At 42.9% G+C, this 23,612-nt stretch overlaps 1 protein-coding gene across 1 annotated transcript in view; it reads right to left on the bottom strand.

Annotated features, from left to right (window-relative positions):
• LOC129811096 (adhesion G-protein coupled receptor D2) overlaps nucleotides 1-23,612 on the bottom strand; it is a 158,370-nt gene that overhangs the window by 49,204 nt on the left and 85,554 nt on the right. Inside the window, exons 22-23 of the mRNA XM_055862263.1 lie at nucleotides 22,650-22,703; nucleotides 19,779-19,974 (exon numbers count right to left, since the gene is read on the bottom strand). Coding sequence (XP_055718238.1) covers nucleotides 19,779-19,974; nucleotides 22,650-22,703 — 250 coding nt within the window. The remainder of the gene's footprint in view (nucleotides 1-19,778; nucleotides 19,975-22,649; nucleotides 22,704-23,612) is intronic.

The raw sequence follows: 23,612 nt of genomic DNA, 5'->3' as shown, positions 1-23,612 counted from the left end.
GTAACATATTTTACAGGGTATGTGGTACAGATAATCCTAAGTGAACAGCACATCTTCTGAAATTGTGGAAAATAATTGTCAACCACAATAATCTGTGAATTGCAGAATGCAGGGAATCGAATTAAGTATTAACAGACATATCCAAGCAAAAATAAGATACAATATACATGATACACAACTCAGGACCAGTAGTTTTAGACTATGCTTTTGTCAGTGTTTTTTTATGTACTCCAAAGTTTTCATAGATAGCTTAGTCCAGTGTGTTTCGTGTAAACTGAGATGTCAAAAGGTTGTCTGCAACTAAAAACATTTTATCTCGCACTCAAACGTCTGACTAATCAATTCTAAACTGACCAATCAGAATGGAACAGACCAAACACAAGGGATGAGCCAATGGCGATCATTGGAGCCAATCAGAGCATGGACAGCTGAAACAACAATGCACACACCGAGTGTACAAAACATGACATAGCTTTCTCCTGGATTCACCTGGTCAGTCTATGATCCCTGACTCTGTTACAGAAGAGTGTAAATGCTTTTTTTTTTAGGCTGGATCATGTTGTTGACTTGTATTGTATTGTTGTATGTTTTAGTTCTGTAATGTAATGATTGTTGCTGCCCTCTTGGCCAGGTCTCCCTTGAAAAAGAGATTCTGGGTCTCAATGGGCTTTTCCTGGTTAAATAAATAAATGATTGATGTCACCTGTAAAATCCACTTCAATCAGTGTAGATGAAAGGGAGGAGACAGGTTAAAGAAGGATTTTTAAGCCTTTAGTCATGGATTGCGAATGTGTGCCATTCAGAGGGTGAATGGGCAAGACAACATATTTAAGCGCCTTTAAAGTGGTATGGTGTTAGGTGCCAAGCGCACCAGTTTGAGTGTTTCAAGAAGTGCAACGCTGCTGGGTTTTTCATGCTCAACAGTTTCCAGTGTGCATCAAAAATGCTCCACCACCCAAACGACATCCAGCCAACTTGAAACAACTGTGGGAAGCATTGGATTCAACATGTGCCAGCATCCCTGTGGAACACTTTCGACACATTGTAGAGTCCATGCCCTGACAAATTAAGACTGTTCTGAGGGCAGAAGGGGGTGCAACTCAATATTAGGAAGGTGTTCCTAATATCAGGATACTGTAATATGCAATGCCTAATAAACTAGGTAATGGGGCCAAGTAATCATTAATTATTTCCTAAATTAAACACACACACACACGAGGCTGTCAGCTCTGAATGACTAATTATACTCTTGTAATAATGGAGAAAATTCAGATATTCAGAAGCCCATATGAGCCCAAAGTCCATCATCATATGTCTTAAGCAAACCAACAAAAATAAACTTTGAATGGGAATATTATAACTGCAACTGACACTGCATCTGATACAGTAAATGTAACACGTTATTCTTGCAAAGTAATCAGACTTCCACACACACCTACACACACGCACACCCACGACCTGTCAACTCCTCTCCTCTCTCATAGTTGTCATGTGTCAGTAATAGGAGGTGGGCTGGCTTCCACCAGAATTAATTTAGCGTGTTGCGCTCAAATCGCTCCCCATCAGAAATATCTTAATCTGTCTCTGTCTCATCTACATGGACAGAGTGTGTGTGGGAGGGAGGGGGGGGGGGGGGGGGGGGGGGTGAAGTCCACATGAGAAAGGTCAGTGCATTTAAGGGGTTCATCGTTCTAAGGTGTTAGACCTCTTTAGAGGGGAGAATGGGATGAAGAAGGGGGATAGGGATGGGGGATATTCTCTCTTACCCTTCGCCGCTTGAGGGGGGGGGGGGGGGGGTCAGTCAGTGCTTAAAGAGAGTTTAGCTGGTGTCCGCCAACAACCATAGTTATCAGTGAGAATGTTTCACTATGTTGCGTCTTTTGTTTAATCTTAATTGTGGTACAGCTCCTACACACACGAGCACACACACACTGCACTATTCGGCCTTAGAACTGCCGCCTGGGAGCTGCTAACATAACAGTGAGCTGGATGAAACGCTGGGAGCTAAGAAACAGCACACACACACACACACACGCACAGAACAAACACAAACACCTTCTCACACATACTGTACACACACACAGACAGACAGACAGACACGTACGCACACACACAGGCAGCCGTCTGGCCGAGGTAAACAGCTTTTAATAGCATCAAACCAGGTTTGGTTTGTTTTGGACCATCTGTCAGTTCCATTGTGTTTCTGTGTGTCTCTTTAGAGCCCGTGGTTGACAGGTGATATATGTACGATACAAAGTGCCTGGTCGGACCCCGGAGACCTGCTCTGCACAGTTTCTCGCTGCCTTTTTTCTTCTTCCTCTTCCCTCCATCCTGTTTCTCTCTCTTTTTCGTCCTTTTCTTTCCATTTTTTTTTCTTCTCTCGGTGCACGGAATATTCCGTCAGATCATAGCACGGTCGCCAGCATCCTCAGTGGCATGTATCCAGCCTGCTCTGGCGATTTGCATCAAAGGGTGGAACTGGGGACCATTTTCTATTTGAAAGGTTAGCAAAACTGTGCCAGAGTATGTTGAAGGCGGTGAGGAGCAGCGGCAGAAGCGCATCGGCTGACTGGAGAGGCCTTTGGACGTGAGTGTGTGTGTATGCGTGAAGAGGAGGCAAACAAAGGCATAAACATCCTGGGAGAGAGATGCTGGAAAAGGCTAACCGTTCGCTTACGGCTGATGTTAGCGCCTGTTAAACGGTGGGAGTCTTCAGAGGTCGTCGACAATGTTTGGCGTGATACCATCAACAAATACACCAATGACTCTTCTCAAGGGATGCAAGAGCAGTAATACTCAAAATTGCCTAATATTTAAACAAACCCTGAACATCCATTGTAGGCTAGTATCCATATATTTAAATAGCTATTTTACGGACACAATTTTTCTATAAATACTTTTGTAAATCAACTATCTTTGTCATTTGGCAGTCAGAATGCACAGTTACTTTAAGAAAAAAGGCTGATTCACTGAGGAAAAAGCTGAAATGAAAGTGTAAAGTTTGAGGTGAAAACGCAGGTTTTCAGGGTCCTCTCTCCTGGTCTCCCCGCTCCTCTTCCAGTCATCATGTGAGAGAAGCCAGGCGTGGGAGGATAATCACACCCTAATAAGAAGGAATATTAAAAACAGCAGTGCACACACACACTGGATCCCTTTTCCTCTCTCTTTCTCTCTCCTCTCTCTTTCCCACCATCCCAGAAAAATGTTTGCACATGGCCACACAAGATTTCAATAATTTCATAATATATCAATTAACAGGTTGAAAGAAAGAGAGCCTTTGGGGGTTTGCGTTCGTACATTTGATGTTTGGTTTGGAGGCACCCTGTGAAGGTCTGTATGTAGAGTTGCGTGAGGCCAGAACTGAGTCCTGGCTGGGTCCAAAGCTCTGGGCCGTGATGGCAGTACGAGAAAATAATGAAAAATGAAGGAATCCTTCTGTAGACTGGAGCTTACGTTTCACCAGAAAAACTAACACTGCATGTTTGAGTATCATCAGACCTTTCACACTTTGGGGGGAGATCCAGAAACACGCTGCTGATAGCTTTCGTGCTGCTTGCAGCTGTTGTTAGGGCATTTAGCGCCATCACTCAGACATGGAAACCCAAAGTGAGAGATACTGGATACTGCAGGGCTGACTAATGCTGATCCTAGAACAGTTTGTAGGTGTGTAGGATTGACGGTTGTATGTTATTAAGGCACCTGCTGGTTGAGTTGGTTTTGGATATGCTTCTGGTTTGGTTCTATCTGTTGTCTGGCAGATTAGAGTGTTAGCACCGTTTCCTCTCCTCTTCTCCTTCCTTCTCCTCTTCTCTCTCTTCTTCTGTCCTTCTATCCTCTCCACCCCTCTCCCTTGCTCCTCTCCTCTCTGTTCCTTTTCTCTTCTCCCCTTTCCTGATAACTTCTCTTCTGAGCTGTGGAGGCCTGTGTGTGTGCAATTGTGTGCACGCTGGGCTGGGGTGTGGCGAGACAAGTGCGTGTGTGAACAAGGGGGCCCTGTGTCTCCTAATGATCTCCCACACCTGCACATCTGCTGCCATTTTTAATTAACACTCCAAGGAGGTTTGTCAGGAGTAATCAAAAACATTGTCACTGATGGCAATGCAACTGCAACGATGCAATGGCGGCAAAAACGCTATACACATCTTAAACCACCAGGAACGGGTTGTTCCAACTTAAACAGACCAATTTAATTGCCTCATTCTCATAAATAATAGAAAGAAGAAGAAAAAACGGAGAAAATACACTTTTTAATGACTTGATACGTGAGGATCGATATGTACCCTGAGAGAAAAAGAGAGACCGAGAGACTTGCTTTCACGTTTTTTTTATGCCAATAAAGCCCATCGAATTGAATTGAGAGAGAGAGAGAGCGAAAAAAGAGAGGTGGCTTTTATGAAACAGAAGCAACATGTGGTGTGGAGGAGTGCTCCCAGAGAGTTTTTCCCCAGTCCCAGTCATCTCCTTACATGCATGCCCCTGTTATGTTCTTCAATATAGCAGCAGCGACTTGGGCTTGGCTGATCTTCCTTTTTCATTTCACTAGGAGCAGGGGGAGCGGCAATAGGAGAGCAGGCAATAGGTTTAGCAGCCGAGGCGAGGCGACTCTGATTTACGACGGGAGGGTGACCTCTGGGGCCGTAACACAGTGATGGGTGAGTGGCTCTCAACGGTAAGCTACTGGCACTTGACAAAGTGCCTGAAGCAGAATGAATTTACTTCTCTTTTCCTCAATCATCAACAGCCACTGCCCTGACCCCCATCCTGACTGCTATAACAAGATCTCCCATCTCGGGAGGCTGAAAAATTTACTGTCACATCTACTTTTCAATGAGCTCAAGTGAGCACTTCTTTCACCTTCAGTGGAGCAGGTGCCTGGTAACCTGGTCGGCTGGCAGGCACGCACAAACACAATCCCCACCGTCCAATATACACACACACCTTAACACTCTTGCAGTTCTTTTTTCATCCACTGTATTTACCAGACCTATCTGTGTTTGCCTTCATCAACTTGATGACAGTGCCTGGAGGCGAGTTAAAAGTAATAATCCCAATTTTTTATATGCCGCCTATTAATCTCCAACGCACATTGAAATGTACCCTTCCCCTCGTCTAGTCAGTGACCATACTGGGCTTGGAAATCGCAAGCTACTCTATGGTGGAATGTATTAGGCCTACATCTCGACCAGCACAAATATGAATTAAATGTGATTTGACTGATGTTTCCTGTTGTGTAGTGTTTATTTATTATCACTATTGGTATAATATCTTGACTAATGATATTCAACCTGTCAATCTTTTTCGCCCCACACAGTTAAGGACAATATTATCACAGCGTGACAATAAAAGTCCCAAACACATTACAACGAACACATAAAACATTCGTAATTTCTCAAAAATGGGGGTTTAAAATTCCGCTGCTCTGTGGTGAGTACATTGGGTCGTTGTCGGTTGCCACGTTGTCAGGCGAGACACAGTGTATTATAATTGAAAATAAAGAAACCATTAAAAGGCATTCAATAAGCTACTGTGAAATTGATCAGTCAATAAAAGCTGTTCCCCAGGGGAAAGTGGCCATGCATGGAGAAGGAGGAGGCTCTCGCCTCAGGCAGGATGGAGAGAGAGATAGGGGGAAGAGGACGGGGATTGGGGGGTGAGGAAGAGAAGGAGACGGGAGGGAAGACAGAGGGGAAAGAGAGAAAGTGAGGAAGGGAGAGAGAGAGAGATATGGATAGAGAGAGGAAGAAGGAGAGATGGTGAGTGAGACAGCTCAGACCTGATGCCGCAGTAAACATACAGGCTCTGAGAGACACAAGACCATGTAACACAGTGATTCATAACAGTACACTATCATTAGTACCAGCTCATCACAGTACTCTAAAATATACACTACAACACGCCAAGCAGTATAACAATCAGAAAATGTAATGCATCACATTTTCAACACCACTAAGCCTGGACCAGGAAGTGAAGCTTCAGAGGGAAACTCCGTTTGGTTCAAATATCCTGGTCTTGCTCTACATAATCTAAGAGGCATGGTAGATATCAAAAAGTAGCAAAAAATACTTTGAAACATACAAGAACTGCAATGCTGCTGGGTTTTTCACGCTCAACAGTTTCCCATGTGCATCAAGAAAGGGCATCCAACCAACTTGACACAACTGTGGGAAGCATTGGAATCAACACGGGCCAGCATCCCTAGTGGAACGCTTTCGACATCTTGTAGAGTCCATGCCCTGACGAAGTGAGGCTGTTCTGAGGGCGAAAGGGGAGGTGCAACTCAATATTAGGGAGGTGATCTGAATGTTTTGTACACTCAGTGTATATAAAATAATGTTTTTTATTTTTTGGGGGGGGGTGCAAGAACGCACAGGATTTATTGTTCGATAGTTTTATAAGGATTTTTTATATATATATACATAAAAAAGGGACAAAAAAAATAAAATAACAAAAAGTCCCAACCGCTGCTTCTTTAACTTTCAATTCTCCTAAGCATCCGTGCTTCACAGCCCCTGGCTATTGCCTTTCTCAATCTGTCCCTGGAGAAGCAGGAGTTATGGTCCCTGTCGATTGAGGAGAAAGGGATGTTATTCCCCTGTCACCCTCAGTCGCTCCGCCATCCTCCCTGTCCTGATCTACGGTCCTGCTGCCCGGGGAAGAAGTGTCTTGATGCGCCATTGGTTTAGAGTGCTGTCACCTTGCCTCTATGCTATACCTGCCCCCCCCACCCCACCCCACCCCACCCCTCCATCTCCCAGGGGCCTGTACATGCAGCGGTGCGGGCGGGACGTGAGAGGTCACCCCCAGGGGAGTGGTAAGGGAGTGGGGGACAACACGGGTCCCTGAGCAACGCCCTTGATTGGGAGCAAAAACAAGGTTGAAGATGAGGTAGACCTGGAGATTTTTGCCTCTGTTGAGCCTGCAACTATTGTGACTATGAACCAGTTATACTGTTAGCACTGACGCGGTGTGCCCTAGTAGGAAGTCCACTGTGGTCGGCTCATCCTGCACTATCAGCTCAAACATAAATAACATGAGCATGTCTACTTCTGATAAGCTTCCTAGTAAAACAATACAAACATTCAAGCATCCAATAAGTCCTAAAAATATCCCACACTAACATATGTAGGTAGCCTAAGAAACAAGGTTCATGAAATCCATAACTTGACAGATGACATTCAGATGACATTCATGTTCTGACTATCTCTGACTATCAGTTGAAGTTGGAAGTTTACATACACCTTAGCCAAATACATTTAAACTCAGTTTTTCACAATTACTGACATTTAGTCCTAGTAGAAATTCCCTGTCTTAGGTCAGTTAGGATCACCACTTTATTTTAAGGTTGTGAAATGTCAGAATAATATTAGAGAAAATGATTTATTTCAGCTTTTATTTCTTTCATCAAATTCCCAGTGAGTCAAAAGTTTACATACACTCAATTAGAATTTGGTAGCATGGCCTTTAAATTGTTTAAATCTGGGTCAAACGTTTCAGGTAGCCTTCCACAAGCGTCCCACTGGGTGAATTGGGTGAAATTTGGCCCATTCCTCCTAACAGAGCTGGTGTAACTGAGTCAGGTTTGCAGGCCTCCTTGCTCGCACACCATTTTTCAGTTCTGCCCACAAATTTTCTATAGGATTAAGGTCAGGGCTTTGTGATGGCCACTCCAATAGCTTGACTTTGTCGTCCTTAAGACATTTCGCCACAACTTTGGAAGTATGCTTGGGGTCATTGTCCATTTGCGACTATGCTTTAAATTCCTGACTGATGTCTTGAGATGATGCTTCAATATATCTACATAATTGTCCTACCTCATGATGCCATCTATTTTGTGAAGTGCACCAGTCCCTCTTGCAGAAAAGCACCCCCACAACATGATGCTGCCACCCCCGTGCTTCACGGTTGGGATGGTGTTCTTCGGCTTGCAAGCCTCCCCCTTTTTCCTCCAAACATAACGATAGTCATTATGGCCAAAGAGTTATATTTTTGTTTCATCATACCAGAAGACATTTCTCCAAGAAGTATGATCTTTGTCCCTATATGCAGTTGCAAAACGTAGTATGGCTTTTTTTATGGCGGTTTTGGAGCAGTGGCTTCTTCCTTGCTGAGCGGCCTTTCAGGTTATGTCGATATAGGACTCGTTTTACTGTGGATATAGATACTTTTGTACTTGTTTCCTCCAGCATCTTCACAAGGTCCTTTGCTGTTGTCCTGGGATTGATTTGCACTTTTCGCACCAAAGTCAATTAGCATATCAGAAGCTTCTAAAGCCATGACATCATTTTCTGGAATTTTCCAAGCTGTTTATAGGCACAGTCAACTTAGTGTATGTAAACTTCTGACCCACTGGAATTGTGATACAGTGAATTATAAGTGAATTAATCTGTCTGTAAACAAATGTTGGAAAAATGACTTGTGCCATGCACAAAGTAGATGTCCTAACCGACTTTCCAAATATATAGTTTGTTAACAAGAAATGTGTGGAGTGGTTGAAAAATCTAAGTGTATTTAAACTTCCGACTTCAACTGTATATTTTCTGTGTGATTTTAATATTGACTGGCATTTATCAAGCTGCCCACTCAAAAATCAGTCAACCTACAAGGGTAGTTACAAACAGCACAGCAATGAAATCATCAACATGTATTTATCACATCTTTACTAATGCTACAGAAATGTTTAAAGCAGTATCCAAATCCAATGGATGTAGTGATCATAATATAGTAGCCATATCTAGGAAAACCAAAGTTCCTAAGGCTTGGCCTAAAATAGTGTATAAGAGATCATACAATACGTTTTGTAGTAATTCCTCTGTTGATGATGTAAATAATATTTGCTGGTTTGTATGTGTGTAATGAGGAGCAACTACAGTAGCTGCTGCAGTTGACACAACCGATTCGAAAACGTACTGCAAATTGAGAAATCATGTGACCTAAACTGAATAAAAAGATGAAACTACACCGTGAAACAAAGATTAATTATATAAAGAATAATAGTAAAACGCTTTGGAGCACCGTAAATGAAATTTTGGGCAAAAAGGCAAACTCATTCATTGAATCAGATGGCTCATTCAGCACAAAACCCACTGATGTTGCCATCTACTTTAATGATTTTTTCATTGTCAAGATTAGCAAACATGCCAGCAACAAACGCTGACACTACACATCCAAGTACAGTATAACTGAACAAATGATTAACTTGGATGGAAAATTACTGAGGATAATAGAGGACGATATTGCCACTCCTATTTGGCATTCCTTCAATCTAAGCCTACTAGAAAGTGTGTGCCCTCAGGCCTGGAGGAAAGCAAAAGTAATTCCGCTACGCAAGAATAGTAAAGCCCCTTTACTGGCTCAAATAGCCGACCAACCAGCCTGTCACCAACCCTTACTAAACTTTTGAAAAAAAAAGTTGCTATTTTACAGTAAACAAATTGACAACAGACTTTCAGAACGCTTATAGGCAAGGACATTCAACGAGCACAGCACTTACACAAAAGACTGATGATGGGCTGACGATGAAAATGTGGGGGCTGTTTTGTAAGACTTCAGGATGGCTTTCGACATTATCAATCATAGTCTGCTTCTGGGGGAAAAAATGGTGTTACGGCTTCACACCCCATGCTATATTGTGGATAAAGAGTTACCTGTTCAACAGAACACAGAGGGTGTTATTTAATGGAAGCCTCTCCAACATAATCCAGGTAAAATCAGGAATTTCACTTCTTTAGGTCGAGGTTGGCTAGCTAGAGCGACATCTTGAGAAACAACTGGTCTGGTTGTAGTGGTGTATGTACGTTATGTTCTTCTAAAGTACTTTTTTTTTTAGAGTGCATAATCTACAAGACGGGTACAATGTCCAGACATTGATTGTTAATGTACTGTGATTCAACAAAGTATTAAAGTTGTATGAGGTACTTTAGCAATAATAAGGCCTGAGGAGGCATGGTATATCGTGAATACAGTACAGTACATACCACAGCCAAGGGGTGTTGTTTGGCACAATAGATTAGTGGAGACAGTTGTACCGTTAACTTATGGGCTCACAGCAACCACATCAAATCTGCTTTGAGGAAGCCAAAGCCACACTGCACCACCTTGTGCCACCAATGACATCAATCAACACCAAACGCCCTACAGGATCTATAGTAAATTGTAGTATCCATCCTTCTTTTGATAAACAACCATGTTAAAGGGATAGTTCACCCAAATTACAAAGTGACACATTTGAAGACAGTGGACAGGTACACAAAACCAAAGTATGGATTGCTGACATCTTACTGCATAGACTGCTAACAGAGTACAGAAACCAACATGTCATTGTGTAATTTGGGTGAAATATACCTTTTAGGCCACTTACGGCGAACCCTCCAGAGCCTGGGCCAAATCCACAGTTAGTCTGGGTCTCGCTGGATGACGGAAGAAATGAATAAATAGATAAACAGATGAATAGCAAAGAGAAGGAATGGGAGTCTATGCTGGTTGGCCATCCATCATATATCCCATTACCACACAGTGAGAGCAGTATGTATTATGGAGTCAGCCTCCTAAGAAGATACAAATTCAACTTTTCCCTCCAATTTGTTATAGCTTTCAACTCGACGTTGTTGTTTCTTTGAATTATGAATAGATTTCTGTCCCCCGACTTTGCTCAAGCAAGCCGTATGCGAAACGAGTAGGAAAACACATTTGGAACCCGGCACGCTTTGAAACAGCCGAGTGCATATGCATAAACATTCACACTTAAAGCGCCCTAAGAGCGACACCGCGCTTTCAACATTTCACCTTTCCCTTTGTTCATTGCCTGTGTGTGTGTGTCTGATAAATATGAAGTGCCGGAGCATGAGCGCAAGAACATGCGGGTGCCAGAGTTAAAGTTTACCTCAGAATGAATGACAGATTTCACATAATACGGCCCCAAGCAAATTAAGAATATGGAATTCCTAAATTGAAATCTCAAAATGTAATTTCTTCCCCCAAACTGTTTTTCTTGTAAACATATGACTCTAGGCCAGAGATCCTGCATGTGCCATTCAGAGATAAGAGGGAGCGGAGAAAGGAGTGAGAAGAGACAGAGAGAGGAAAAGACGGGAGAGATAGAGAGAGACAAGAGAGAAAGCGAAACATCGAAGAGAGAGAGATGTAGAAAGACAGAGAGTGAGAAGAAGAAAGGAATGTAAATACACAGCAAACCAATAGCACATTTTGGCCCCAGCAGTTTGTTTGGGTATTTAGACTGTAGGCTACAATCAAGTCCTCAAAGCCTCAGTCCAAATGACAAGGCCCTGATACAGCGGCACAGATCCACTAAACAAAGGCTGAGCAAGCTAAAGCTCAAAGCATACAACCTTCAAGGTCACCCCCAGTTATTTGTCAATCATTGTGGACGGGAGAAAAATGAATAAAGATGCATAAATGGCTTGAATAAAGAGAGGGCAGGAGGAAAGCAGGAAAGGAAGAGGGAAAAGGGAAGTGATTTTTGCATTGGCTGAACTTCTGGGGCCTGTTTTGTTTGACCAGATGTAGAATTAGTACACATCACTTTGCATCAGCGAGACGTTGACCATAAGCCACCATGGAGAGTACACCTCCCTCTCGCCGCACCAGGGTTTGCTGGTGTCTGTAATTCTGCTTGTGCAATTATCGATGTGATGCCAATCCCCAAATGCAACGGACTCATTCCTTAAGAAAATAGGAGCATATACCCGGATAGATGTGCCCAGCTGTTTTTCCCAACTGGAATCAATAATTTAAAACATAGCGTTTCTGTTTTGACACGGATAAACGCGGAAAAGTGTCAATGACGTTTCAAGTTATCGTCTTTCGAGAGCTGCAGTATAAATCAAATGAGTAAAAACCTGACTGATACAAATTGGTAGTACACTTCAATACACTCTCTTATTTCTGTGATAGGGTGACTTCCTTGCTGGAACACAGCAGACAAAAACAGTCGCTCTGGATAAGAGCGTCTGCTAAATGACTTAAATGTAATGTAAATGTAAACAGGCTAAACCAATGCGGTGGATTAAGAATCACGATGCTATGTTATGGCTAGCTGGAAACGATAACTTTACCCCGTTACTGCCGCTATTCAATCAAAACCAGTATATGGAAATTCCCACAGTGAGGCAGAAAAACAGCGAGAGAGCGCTCTGGTGTTCCTTTTAGCTTCACAACATCAATGTTGTGCTAATGATCACACAAACAGACATTTTTTTCCGGATACCTCCACATGCAGCTTTTGATTGAACAAGGTGAACGAGGACTAAAAAGGTGTAACTACAGATGAGTTTGAAGGAGAGAAGGTGATGCTGTCATTGTCTCTGGGGCGTTTTGGGAGGCCCCAGATCCTGTGGCGTGTCAATGAATCAGGCTAAACGTCTGTGACAAGCAGCGGGCCAGGAGGGAGGGAATGAAAGAGGAATGGAGGAGGAGAAGTCATCCCCCCATCCCCATGCACCACATTGGTGTTGGTGGGGAGCTCTGGGGGTAATCTGCGGCTGCATGCGATAGAGAGGCGAGCCCCTTTATTTAGACGCAATGGTAGGCCCCTAATTGCAGCTGATGCTGAGGAACACATGTTAAGAGGGGGGCGAGTCAGATGTTAGCAGTACAGCCATATGGTTTCTCCTTCACCTACAGGAGATGGGCCTGCACCCAGAGACGACAGACAGCACTAGGGATCAGATCATGGCAGGCTGCGCGCTGACAACTTGACTTAGGCTGAGTCCCAAATGGCCCCCTACACCCAATATAGTGTACTACTTTTTACTAGAGTGCTATGTGGATAGAATCCTGGCAGGCTGCGCACTGACAACTTCCCTTAAGTTGCATACCCAAATGGCACCCTATTCCCTATATAGTGCACTACTTTTGACCAGAGACCTATGGGCCCTGGTTAACAGTATTACACTATGTAGGAAATAGGGGGCCATTAGGGAAGTATACCCGTGACTTACTTTATTTGATTTATTATTGGCCAGGGACAACGCACAAATCTTCAATATTTCTGTCGAAAGGAATTCACTTTTGTTTCATCACTTTCACAGTTGTTATTTCGGGTTTTTATAGTTGCGCTAAGAAACACTGACTTTCAGTAAGTCCATTAAAATAAGGGGGAGCTGAAACAACAACATTGAGTATTATAAATAAAATATATTTTCAAAAAATGTGGTGCGCAAATAAAAGGGAAACAACAGATGCTAAATGAGAAAATCTGACCATTAGAACCCTTGTTTATATTAACTTAACACTATTTATTTTACAAAAACATTTTCTATTAGAACTTATAGAATTATATTATATTTCGACAGTAACATTAAACAAGAAGTTGTTGTGAAAGCCCTGAAACATGTCAACAGTTCCTCTCTGTATGAGATTTTTTTTTCTATTACCTGTTAAACAAAATCTCTTTCTCTGCGCAATTGTATTAGTTTAACATATTCAAAACATTTTTAGCATACAATATAGCTCAGTATTCGTATAATTCTTTTCAAGGATGACAACAATTTCGTGAGGATAACGACACAGCCTTTTTCTAAAATGTTTTATGAGATTGGAGAACACGTTAGGAGGGATCTTAGACTATTCCTTCAAATAGAATCTTTCCAGATCCTTGATATCCTTCGTCTGCACATACGGACGGCACTTTTCAGTTCAAACCACAGGTTTTCAATGGGGTTCAAGTTCAGAGACTGAGACTTTTATTTTGTGATCCAATGAACCATTCCTTTGTGGATTTTGATTAGTTCTTTGGGTTATTGTCTTACTGGAAGAACCACTTGTCATCCTCCTGGTAGAACCAAAGCAGGTTTTTGGATAAAATGTCTTGGTATTGGGTAATGTTCATTCTGTTAAATAGAGTTATAGAGCGCCGCACTTTACACGTCCTTAGAGCTCAGCGCGTACGTACTATATGCACAATACAACCACACCCACAGACAGTGCACACAATCAACCTCATCTCTCCTCGCTCCCTCTCTATCTATCTCTCTTATTCATTCATTAAACTCCATCCTTCATCACCCTGTCTCTCTCTCCCTCCCTCCCTCCCTCTCTCTGTGTCCTCCTCACATTATCTAGTTCCACTGCTCCCTTGGCGGTCAGGGGGGGGGGGGGGGGGGGATGCCCTACCCACTACCCGCCGACGATTAAAAAAAAATGTCCCGGTATTAAAAACAAATATTCAATCATTGCTCATGTTGCGTTGGATTATGGGCGGGCTCGTCAAGACGGTTAGTTAGAGTGGTTGTGCGAGCGCTGGGGCTCCGCTGAGCATTACATATGCATACAGTAGAGTAAAGCAGAGCAATAGAGTACAATGGTAGCGCGACGCTCACTAGACGCTCAATCATGCAGAGCGGAGCACATTGATATGGGAGGTGGTGCCGCACAGGAAATTAGCTGGATAATAACGGCTGACAATCAATATTTATGTTTGTGCTTCACAAGTAATTAAATAAAATTGGCCTTGGCTGCGTTTTGTGGGCCCCCTCGCTTGCTGTAACTGATGGACAAGTCACATAATACTGTAAGTTGCATGGGCTCACCGTGTGCAATAATCGTTTAGAAATTTGTTAACATCCCTATTAGTGATCATTTCTCCTTTGCCAAGATAACCCATCCACCTGAGGTGTGGCATATCAATAAGCTGATTGAACAGCATTACACCGGTGCACCTGTGGACAATAAAAGGCCACTCTAAAATGTGAAGTTTTGTCACACAACAAAATGCAACAGATGTCTCAAGTTTTGAGGGAGCGTGCAATTTGCATGCTGACTGCAAGAATGGCCACCAGAGCTGATGCCGGAAAATGCTATGTTCATTTCTCTACCAAAAGCCGCCTCCAACCTCGTTTTAGAGAATTTGGCAGTAAGTCCAACTGGCCTCACAGCCGGAGACCACGTGTATGGTGTCGTGCGGTGAGCGGTTTGCTGTGAAAAGAATGCTGTTGGGGTTATGGTAAGAGCAGGCATAAGCTACGGATAACAAACACAACACATTGCAAAGAAATACCATGATGAGATCCTGAGGCCCATTGTAAGGCCCTTTTTTTTGTTATCTGTGACCAACAGATGCATATCTGTATTCCCAGCCATGTGAATCAATAGATTAGGGCCTAATGAATTTATTTAAATTGACTGATTTCCTCATATGAACTGTAACTCAGTGAAACCTTTGAAATTGTTGCATGTGGCGCTTATATTTTTGTTTAGTATAATTACACTTTGGATGGTGTATCAATTCACCCAGTCACTACAAAGGTATAGGCATCCTTCCTAACTCAGTTGCTGGAGAGGAAGGAAACCGCTGAGGCATTCCAGAAAACGGAGGACGGATCAACATTGTAGTTACTCCACAATACTAACCTAATTGACAGAGGGGAAAAAAGGAAGCCTGTACAGAATAAAAAGATTCCAAAACATGCATCCTGTTAGTAACAAGGCACTAAATTAATACAGCAAAAAGTGTGGCAAAGCAATTCACTTTTTGTCCTCAATACAAAGTAGTATGTTTGGGGCGAATCCAATACAATGCATTACTGAGTACCACTCTCCATATTTTCATGCATAGTGGTGGCTGCATCATGCTATGGGTGTACTTGCAATCATTAAGGACTGGGGCATAATCCTAGAGGCAAACCTGGTTCACTCTGCTTTCCACCAGACACTGGAAAATAAATTCACCTTAACTTAAAACACAATAACCTAGTAGCCTAGTGGTTAGACTGTTGGGCCAGTAACCGAAAGGTTGCTGGATCGAATCGCTGAGCTGACAAGGTAAAAAATATGTCCTTCTGCCCCCTGAACAAGGCAGGTAACCCACTGTTCCCCGCTAGGCCGTCATTGAAAATAAGATTTATCTTAACTGACTTTCCTAGTTAAATAAAGGTTCAAATTCAAAATCAAAACACATGGCCAAATCTACACTTGAGTTGCTTACAAAGACAGTGTATCAAGGCAGAAGGCGAGACCCAAATGCAGACACAGAAGGCAGATGGTTGGAATCTTACAATGTTTATTAATCCAAAGGAGTAGGCAAGAGAATGGTCTTGGACAGGCCAAAAGGTCAAAACCAGATCAGAGTCCAGGAGGTACAGAGTGGCAGACAGGCTCGTGGTCAAGGCAGGCAGATACAAAGTCCAGAAACAGGCAAGGGTCAAAACCAGGAAGACTAGATAAAGGAGAATGCAAAAAGCAGGAGAACGGGAAAAATGCTGGTTGACTTGGAAACATACAAGACAAACTGGCACAGAGAGACAGGAAACACAGGGATAAATACACAGGGGGAAATAAGTGACACCTGAAGGGGGTGGAGACAATCACAAGGACAGGTGAAACAGATCAGGGCGTGACACAGTGAATGTTCCAAAGTGGCCTCGTTACAGTTTTGACTTACAACAACCAATTTGACAGAGCTTGAAGAATTTTCTCAAGAATAAAGGGAAAATGTTGCACAATCCAGGAGTGGAAAAATTTACCCAGAAAGACTCACAGCTGTAATCAGTGCAAAAAGTCCTTCAACAAAGTATTGACTCAAAGGTGTGAATACTTACAGTACCAGTCAAAAGTTCGGACACACCTACTAATTTTCTTTATTTTTTTTTTACTATTTTCTACATTGTAGAATAATAGTGAAGACATCAAAACGATGAAATAACACATATGTAGTCACTAAAAAAGTGTTAAACAAATCTAAATATATTTTATATTTCAGATTCTTCAAAGTAGCCACACTTTGCCTTGATGACAGCTTTGCACACTCTTGGCATTCTCTCAACCAGCTTCATGAGGTAGTCACCTGGAATGCATCTGAATTAATAGGTGTGCCTAGTTAAAAGTTCATTTGTGGAATTTCTTTCTTTCTTAATACGTTTGAGCCAATCAGTTGTGTTGTGACAAGGTAGGTGTGGTATACAGAAGACAGCCCTATTTGGTAAAAGACCAAGTCCACATTATAACAAGAACAGCTCAAATAAGCAAAGAGAAACGACAGTCCATCATTACTTTAAGACATAAAGGTCAGTCAATACGGAAAATTTCTTTAAGTGCAGTCGCAAAAACCATCAAGCGCTATGATGAAACTGGATCTCATGAGGACCACCACAGGAAAGGAAGACCCATATTTACTTCTGCTGTAGAGGATACGTTCATTAAAGTTAACAGCACCTCAGAATGCAGCCCAAATAAATGCTTCACAAAGTTCAGGTAACAGACACATCTCAACATCAACTGTTCAGAGGAGACTGCGTGAATCAGGCCTTAATGGTCGAATTGCTGCAAAGAAACCACTACTAAATGTCAACAAGAAGAAGAGACTTGTTTGGGCCAAGAAACACAAGCAATGGACATTAGACTGGAGGAAATCGGTCCTTTGGTCTGACGAGTCCAAATTTGAGATGTTTGTCTCCAACTGCCATGTCTTTGTAGGGTGAACGGATGATCTCTGCATATGTGATTCCCACCGTGAAGTATGGAGGATGAGATGTGATGGTGTGGGGGTGCTTTGCTGGTGACACTGTCAGTGATTTATTTAGAATTCAAGGCACACTTAACCAGCATGGCTACCACAGGATTCTGCAGCAATACGCCATCCCATCCAGTTTGCGCTTTTCAACAGGACAATGACCCAAAACCCTCCTCCATGCTGTATAAGGGTTATTTGACCAAGGAGAGTGATGGTGCTACATCCGATGACCTGGCCTCCACAACACCCGATCTCAACCCAATTGAGATTGTTTGGGAAGAGTTGGACCGCAGAGTGAAGGAAAAGCAGCCAACAAGTGCTCAGCATATGTGGGAACTCCTTCAAGACTGTTGGAAAACAATTCCTCATGAAGCTGGTTGTCAAGAGTCTGCAAAGCTGTCATCAAGGCAAAGGGTGGCTGCTTTGAAGAAAATCAAATATAAAATATACTTTTTTGGTTACTACATGATTCCATATATGTTATTTCACTGTGTTGATGTCTTCACAATTATTCTACAACGTAGAAAAGAGTAAAAATAATGAAAAACCCTTGAATGAGTAGGTGTGTCCAAACTTTTGACTGTATGTAAATGAGATATTTCTGTATTTCAGTTTCAATAAATTAGCAAAAAAAATTGTCTGCTCTAATTATGTTGGTAACCAGTTTATAATAGCAATGAGGCACCTCAGGGGTTTGTGATATATGGCCAATATACCACGGCTAAGGGCTGTGTCCTAGCACTCCCGTGTTGCGTCGTGCGTAAGAACAGCCTTTAGCCATGATATATTGACCATATACCACACCCCCTCGGGCCTTATTGCTTAAATATAACATAGAAATGCCTCATGAGCTTAGGTAGACTGTTTTTCTCTGTCGGCAACCCCAAATATGAGCTAATTTTACTCAATTGTGTGTAAACAATGTATAGCTTCAAAACATGGTTAAAACATAATTTTGATCTCATGGATGGTCAGTCCTTGAACCCATCCCTCACCAGTTTACCAAAAAAGTGTCAGGCCGAGCAGTTGTTTGAATACCAGATTGCCGCTTTAATGAAAGGAGAAGATATAGCAGCTTGACTCTGTATTTGAGTCACTTACAAAGGAGATGCCACCATTATTTTTTCACTGCTTTGAAACTTTCCTCTGCTGTGTGTGTGTGTGTGTGTGTGTGTGTGTGTGTGTGTGTATATGTGTGTGTGCATGTGCGTAAATGCTTTGTGTGTGCATGCGTGCACATGTGCGTGCGTGCATGCATGGCTGTGTTGTGTGTTATCATGTGTGTTTTCCTCCCCTTCAATTACATTGACTCCACTCAGTGATACACGGGTCAGGGAACTGCATTAAAGCTGTTCAGTCTGTGCGGTCTGGACAGTGTTTGAGTCCTACAGAGGAGCTGTCACGTCTGGGTTCACTCTCTGTGCCAAGCACCGCTCCTCGTTCACAACCTAATGCATCGCAGATTCGCTGTTCAATCAAAGCCAATACGCAGGTTTGCGCAGTAAGACTAGGATGAGATTGTTCTCGAGGAAGATGGTTAGAATAAATGTGAGGTTGAATTGACATGTTATGTGATATAAAAACACTTTTTTGGTTGATTAAATGACTCCAAACTCTTGTTGCGCCAAGATCCGGTTTCAGGTTTCGATTGAATAAAGTTCCATATTTCTCAGTCCTAATTACATAGGCTACTCAAAATCCTCTAAGAGGAACTATTATTGGTTTAGAAAAATCAGCAAAGGTTATTTGTTTTATTTTTGTTCCTGAATTTCATGATTGCCTCTCGAAGTTGTACAACATTTGAGTAATATGCTTATTATTTATTTATTTTTTTTACAAAAAGGAGGACAAGAGCTCTGTCCTTCTTTTCGTAATTTACTTAAGACAGTTGGAAGGTAGGCAGGGTACAGGTTGTAGAGGGGAAGACAGCAAGAAAGTACAGACTGGGGTGAGATTCGTACCCATGCCACTGTGGGCAATATGTCCATGGGAGTCTGCACGACTACAAACTACACTTGGCCACACTCCCACACAGGGTCATATGTTTTTGAAGTGAAGAATGAGTGTCTAAATATTTTTGGGACGATTTAGATTTTTTTGTGAAAAGCTTGAGCATATTCTTTCAGCTGTCTTTCCCCCCCTTTTATTCAGCTCTCAGACCATGGTATGCAATATACAGCCAGAGATCTCGTTTTTCGGAGTGAAATGCAGCATTCAGGATGAGGGTCAGAGAGCATTGAGGGAGGTAGTCATCGATTCACCCCTGTAGGTAGTATTGTCATAGGAACTGTGGGTGAGGGAGCGTGTGGCTCACCTCTGTTGGCGTTCTCCTCCACAAGGCCTGGGGTGTGGGGGTAGGTGGGGTTGGGGAGTGGGCTGGGCTGGCCGGAGCAGGTCTTGTCCCCCCCTTCATCCAGGCTGGGACCTTGGGGGCCCTGGGGGGAGGGCGTGGGGGAGCAGGCGGGCCGGGAGCTGGTCAATGAGCTGGAGGGTCTGGAGCTGGCACAGTTCTGGAGGGGCACAGGGAGAAGAGTAAGGAGTCAAGGACTTAATGATTGACTGAGAAAGAATAAAAACTGTAAACAAAATGCTTAATGCAATATAATGCTTATATTTTAAGCAAAAGAGAACAAAATGTGTGCTGAAAATAAATAGAATAAATGTATTCACGAAAAATGTAAAACGACTGATTTGTTATCCAAAAATAATATTCAAGGGTAATAATATGTCATCCTTTTGAAAGCATTCAGTTGATCAAATATCTTGTTTTCGGTCTCGATTCTTCTCATTGAGTATGCAAGTTTTTCCCCCTCTGCGTCTTCTTTGTTCTTGTTTTGGGTTTTGATTTGGAGGCGGGCTTAGAGGAGGGAAGTGCAGCCAACAGACAAAAGGTCTATGGGCTTCAGAGTGGAAAGCTGTCCTAGCCGACAACCTGACATAACTTCCTCCTTCTGCTCCTTGTAATTCATTGGCAGATTCTCCTACTGACCTGGATGGAAAAGTTACAAACTATAAACAAACCCATTTAAGAAAAAAGACCATGTGCAGACCAGTTGACCACCCAGTTAAAATGGTGAAATCCCTCCATGGCATTGCCCATGCAATCAAAGTGTTTTGTGGCAAATGCACTCTCTATCCAGCTCTATGGGTGACACATTTCACAATTTTAACCAATTTAAAACAGGGAATCTCTCTAAGAGACCAAAATAAACTCCAATCATTGAATCCCATTTGTTTGCACAGCTATTAAACAGACTTCAGAGAGCATCACGGCACTTCCATGGGCTCGGCCTCTTGTATTACATATGTCTGTCATGAAGGAATGCCTAGCATCACAGATCTCTGAACAAACACTCAAAGTTATGCCTGCCGCTCCTTTTTACAACCCCTACTCAATGTAGATCTCCAGGAAACACACACACTGTTCGCCCCCCTGCTTCCTATATCTTGTCAGAACTTGAATTAAGTGTTTTATTTTTTACTAATCCACTTCCAATATCGATATTCCAGTGCTGTCACAGCCACGGAACTCCAAGTATTAAAAAGGGGTTGTTTTTTTATTTGGGTGGTGCAACTGACAGCTTTATTTCACAAAGCAATCTGGCAGTGTGTGTACAAGTGTGGGGTCATGAGGGTCGCCCGGCAGTTGGTATCAAGCAGGCAGGCAACATTGGTCTCGAGCTCGTGTATAAATAACTTGAGGGGGCGACTCCCGGGGGTCTAAAAGGGCTGTTTGCACAACCTACTGCATGTTGGGGCTGCTGAACAGCTCGAGACAGCGGTCAATAGGACTATTAAATGAACAATGACAGAATGTACTATACCTATGCTGATATGAATGTGGCGCCGGATCAGTTAAGAGATGTGAACAACAACGTTACGCTGGGTTTTCTCTTTTTTACTTCAATATTTGCTTTGATGTGTATTCTGAGAAATCTACGGACTAATGGCCATTTAGAAAACAGAGGCGAAACCAACATGCGTGCTTCCATTCTAGTATATCTGGTTACGCGTCACACAATCATTTTACATCAACCTTATGAAACATTCATAAAAAGCCTTTTAGATAAAACTCGTTTTTGTATGTCTCATTTATCTTCTGAAGTACCATGTGCAGTAACGGTATGCTGCGAAGAACTGTGTTCGTACCTTCCACCAGAGACGATACTGAATCCTATATTTTACAACTGGGGAGATATAGGGCATGTTCGGTCATCTAGAGCCAAATGTCTCCCATCTCCAGACAGACAGGTAGATACTGTATTTCAGCGGGATTTATGGGGCAAAATAGCATTAGCTAAAGAACATCCGCTGCATGGACAAACTGGATGGCGGACTTTGAGATTGGAAAATTGCCAGAGAGCACTAAAAGGAGCACCCCCACACTGATAATACAGCTGCACGGTATATCAGCTACCTTGGGGTGTGTCCCCCCCCTCCCCCCCCCTCTCTCCCTAGTCATTTTTACTAGTCACAATCTTTACAGTGTCAGGAACTGTAACGGGGTCAAAAAGGAAGAAGGGGCGATATTCTAAAATCAATCTGCCTTTAAAAATGGTCTGATTCCCTTCTCAATGACCTGATGGTTGGGGGGGGACTGAACTGTGGCACAAACTGCTCTGAGCCATAAAGCGTGACAACCCGGGAGAGGAGTTAATGTGATCACTCATAAGGGACGAGTTGCAGAAGGGGGTAGAGGAGAGGGGACAGTTGTTGTGTGAAGAGGGGTGGGGGGGGCTTTGGTTGGTGTGTGTATGTGTGGACGGGGGCTATTAACTACTTTTAAAGCGCTTTGCCGGAGCTAAGTGATTGCAGGGAGCAGGAGGGAACAGTATAAATAGTGGCCTGACACTTTAATGTCAGGGGACAGCTCGTCCAGGATTAGAAACTTGTAACCCCGGTGGTGCGGGTGACATTGGTCGGGATGAAGGTGCTGGGCCGGCGTGCGGCATAGGGGCTATTACAGAGGTGTGTGTTTGATGTATAAGGGCTTCTAACATGGGGCTTGCCGCCAGCGGTACAAAAAGCATTGCTCAGCGGCTACTTCTCACTAACATTGCAGCATTGATGTGGAAAAGAACATGGTGTGTGTACTATGGTGAACTATGTATGAACTATACGGTGAACTATGTGAATCTGCACACACACACACACAAACACGTAAAAGGGATGCTAGGTTACATACTGAAAAACGTAGCGCTTTTCTTCTCTCCTTGATCCTTTTAACTGTGCTCCGAACCTGCAGCAAAGATAGATACGAGAAAGAGCGAGAGCGAGAGCGGGAGACAGGGCAATAAGAGAGTTTGACACAGAACATACCATGCTGTATTTGTATTTATTAAGGATCCCCATTAGCTGCTGCTTTGGCAGCACCTACTATTCCTAGGGTCCAGGAACATTAAGGCAGTTATATACCATTGAAAATATTACATACATTTCATAACACTTTTCACAACCCATTAGGTGTGTTCTCTCAGGCCACTACTCTACAATCAAATATCTACAATACAAATTCCATGTGTACGAGTGCGTGTCTTATCGTGTGTGTGTGTCTCTTCACAGTCCCCGCTGTTCCATAAGGTGTATTTTTATCTGTTTAAAAAAAATCTGATTCTACTGCTTGCATCAGTTACCTGATGTGGAATAGAGTTCCATGTAGCCATGGCTCTACGTAGTACTGTGCGTTTCCCATAGTCTGTTCTTGACTTGGGGACAATACAACACTTACAAAAACAAAACAAAAAATCCTTCAAAGGCATCTCCCTGCATCTGGAAGCAACCAAAGCGTGGAAATTCACAAAATAAAGAACAAAGTGGAGAGAGAGAGAGAGAGAGCGAGACAGAGACAGAGAGAGAGACACACAAAGCACGCAGCACATTTTTTTAGGCCGATGAGCAGCACCGGAGAGGGGAAAACAGAAATGTTCCAGTTTGTCAGGGGTAATGGAACCTGAAAGTGACACAGAGCGCCAGCAAACTAAGGAGACTACTTTAAGCTATCATCTGTCACATGGCAAGGGGAACCAACAAATGGAGCTATAGTGGGGGAAAGGGTTGCACTAGCAGAACAGATTACATTTGCAGTGTGGAACAGTATCCAATAGTGCTGTTTTGTTGCACACAAAGATTACATCTCTTTTTTTGGTGG

Source organism: Salvelinus fontinalis, chromosome 14 (genome assembly GCF_029448725.1).
Source record: "Salvelinus fontinalis isolate EN_2023a chromosome 14, ASM2944872v1, whole genome shotgun sequence".
In the NCBI taxonomy this organism is placed as follows: Eukaryota; Metazoa; Chordata; class Actinopteri; order Salmoniformes; family Salmonidae; genus Salvelinus; species Salvelinus fontinalis.
This window is presented reverse-complemented; position numbering and strand designations above follow the sequence as displayed.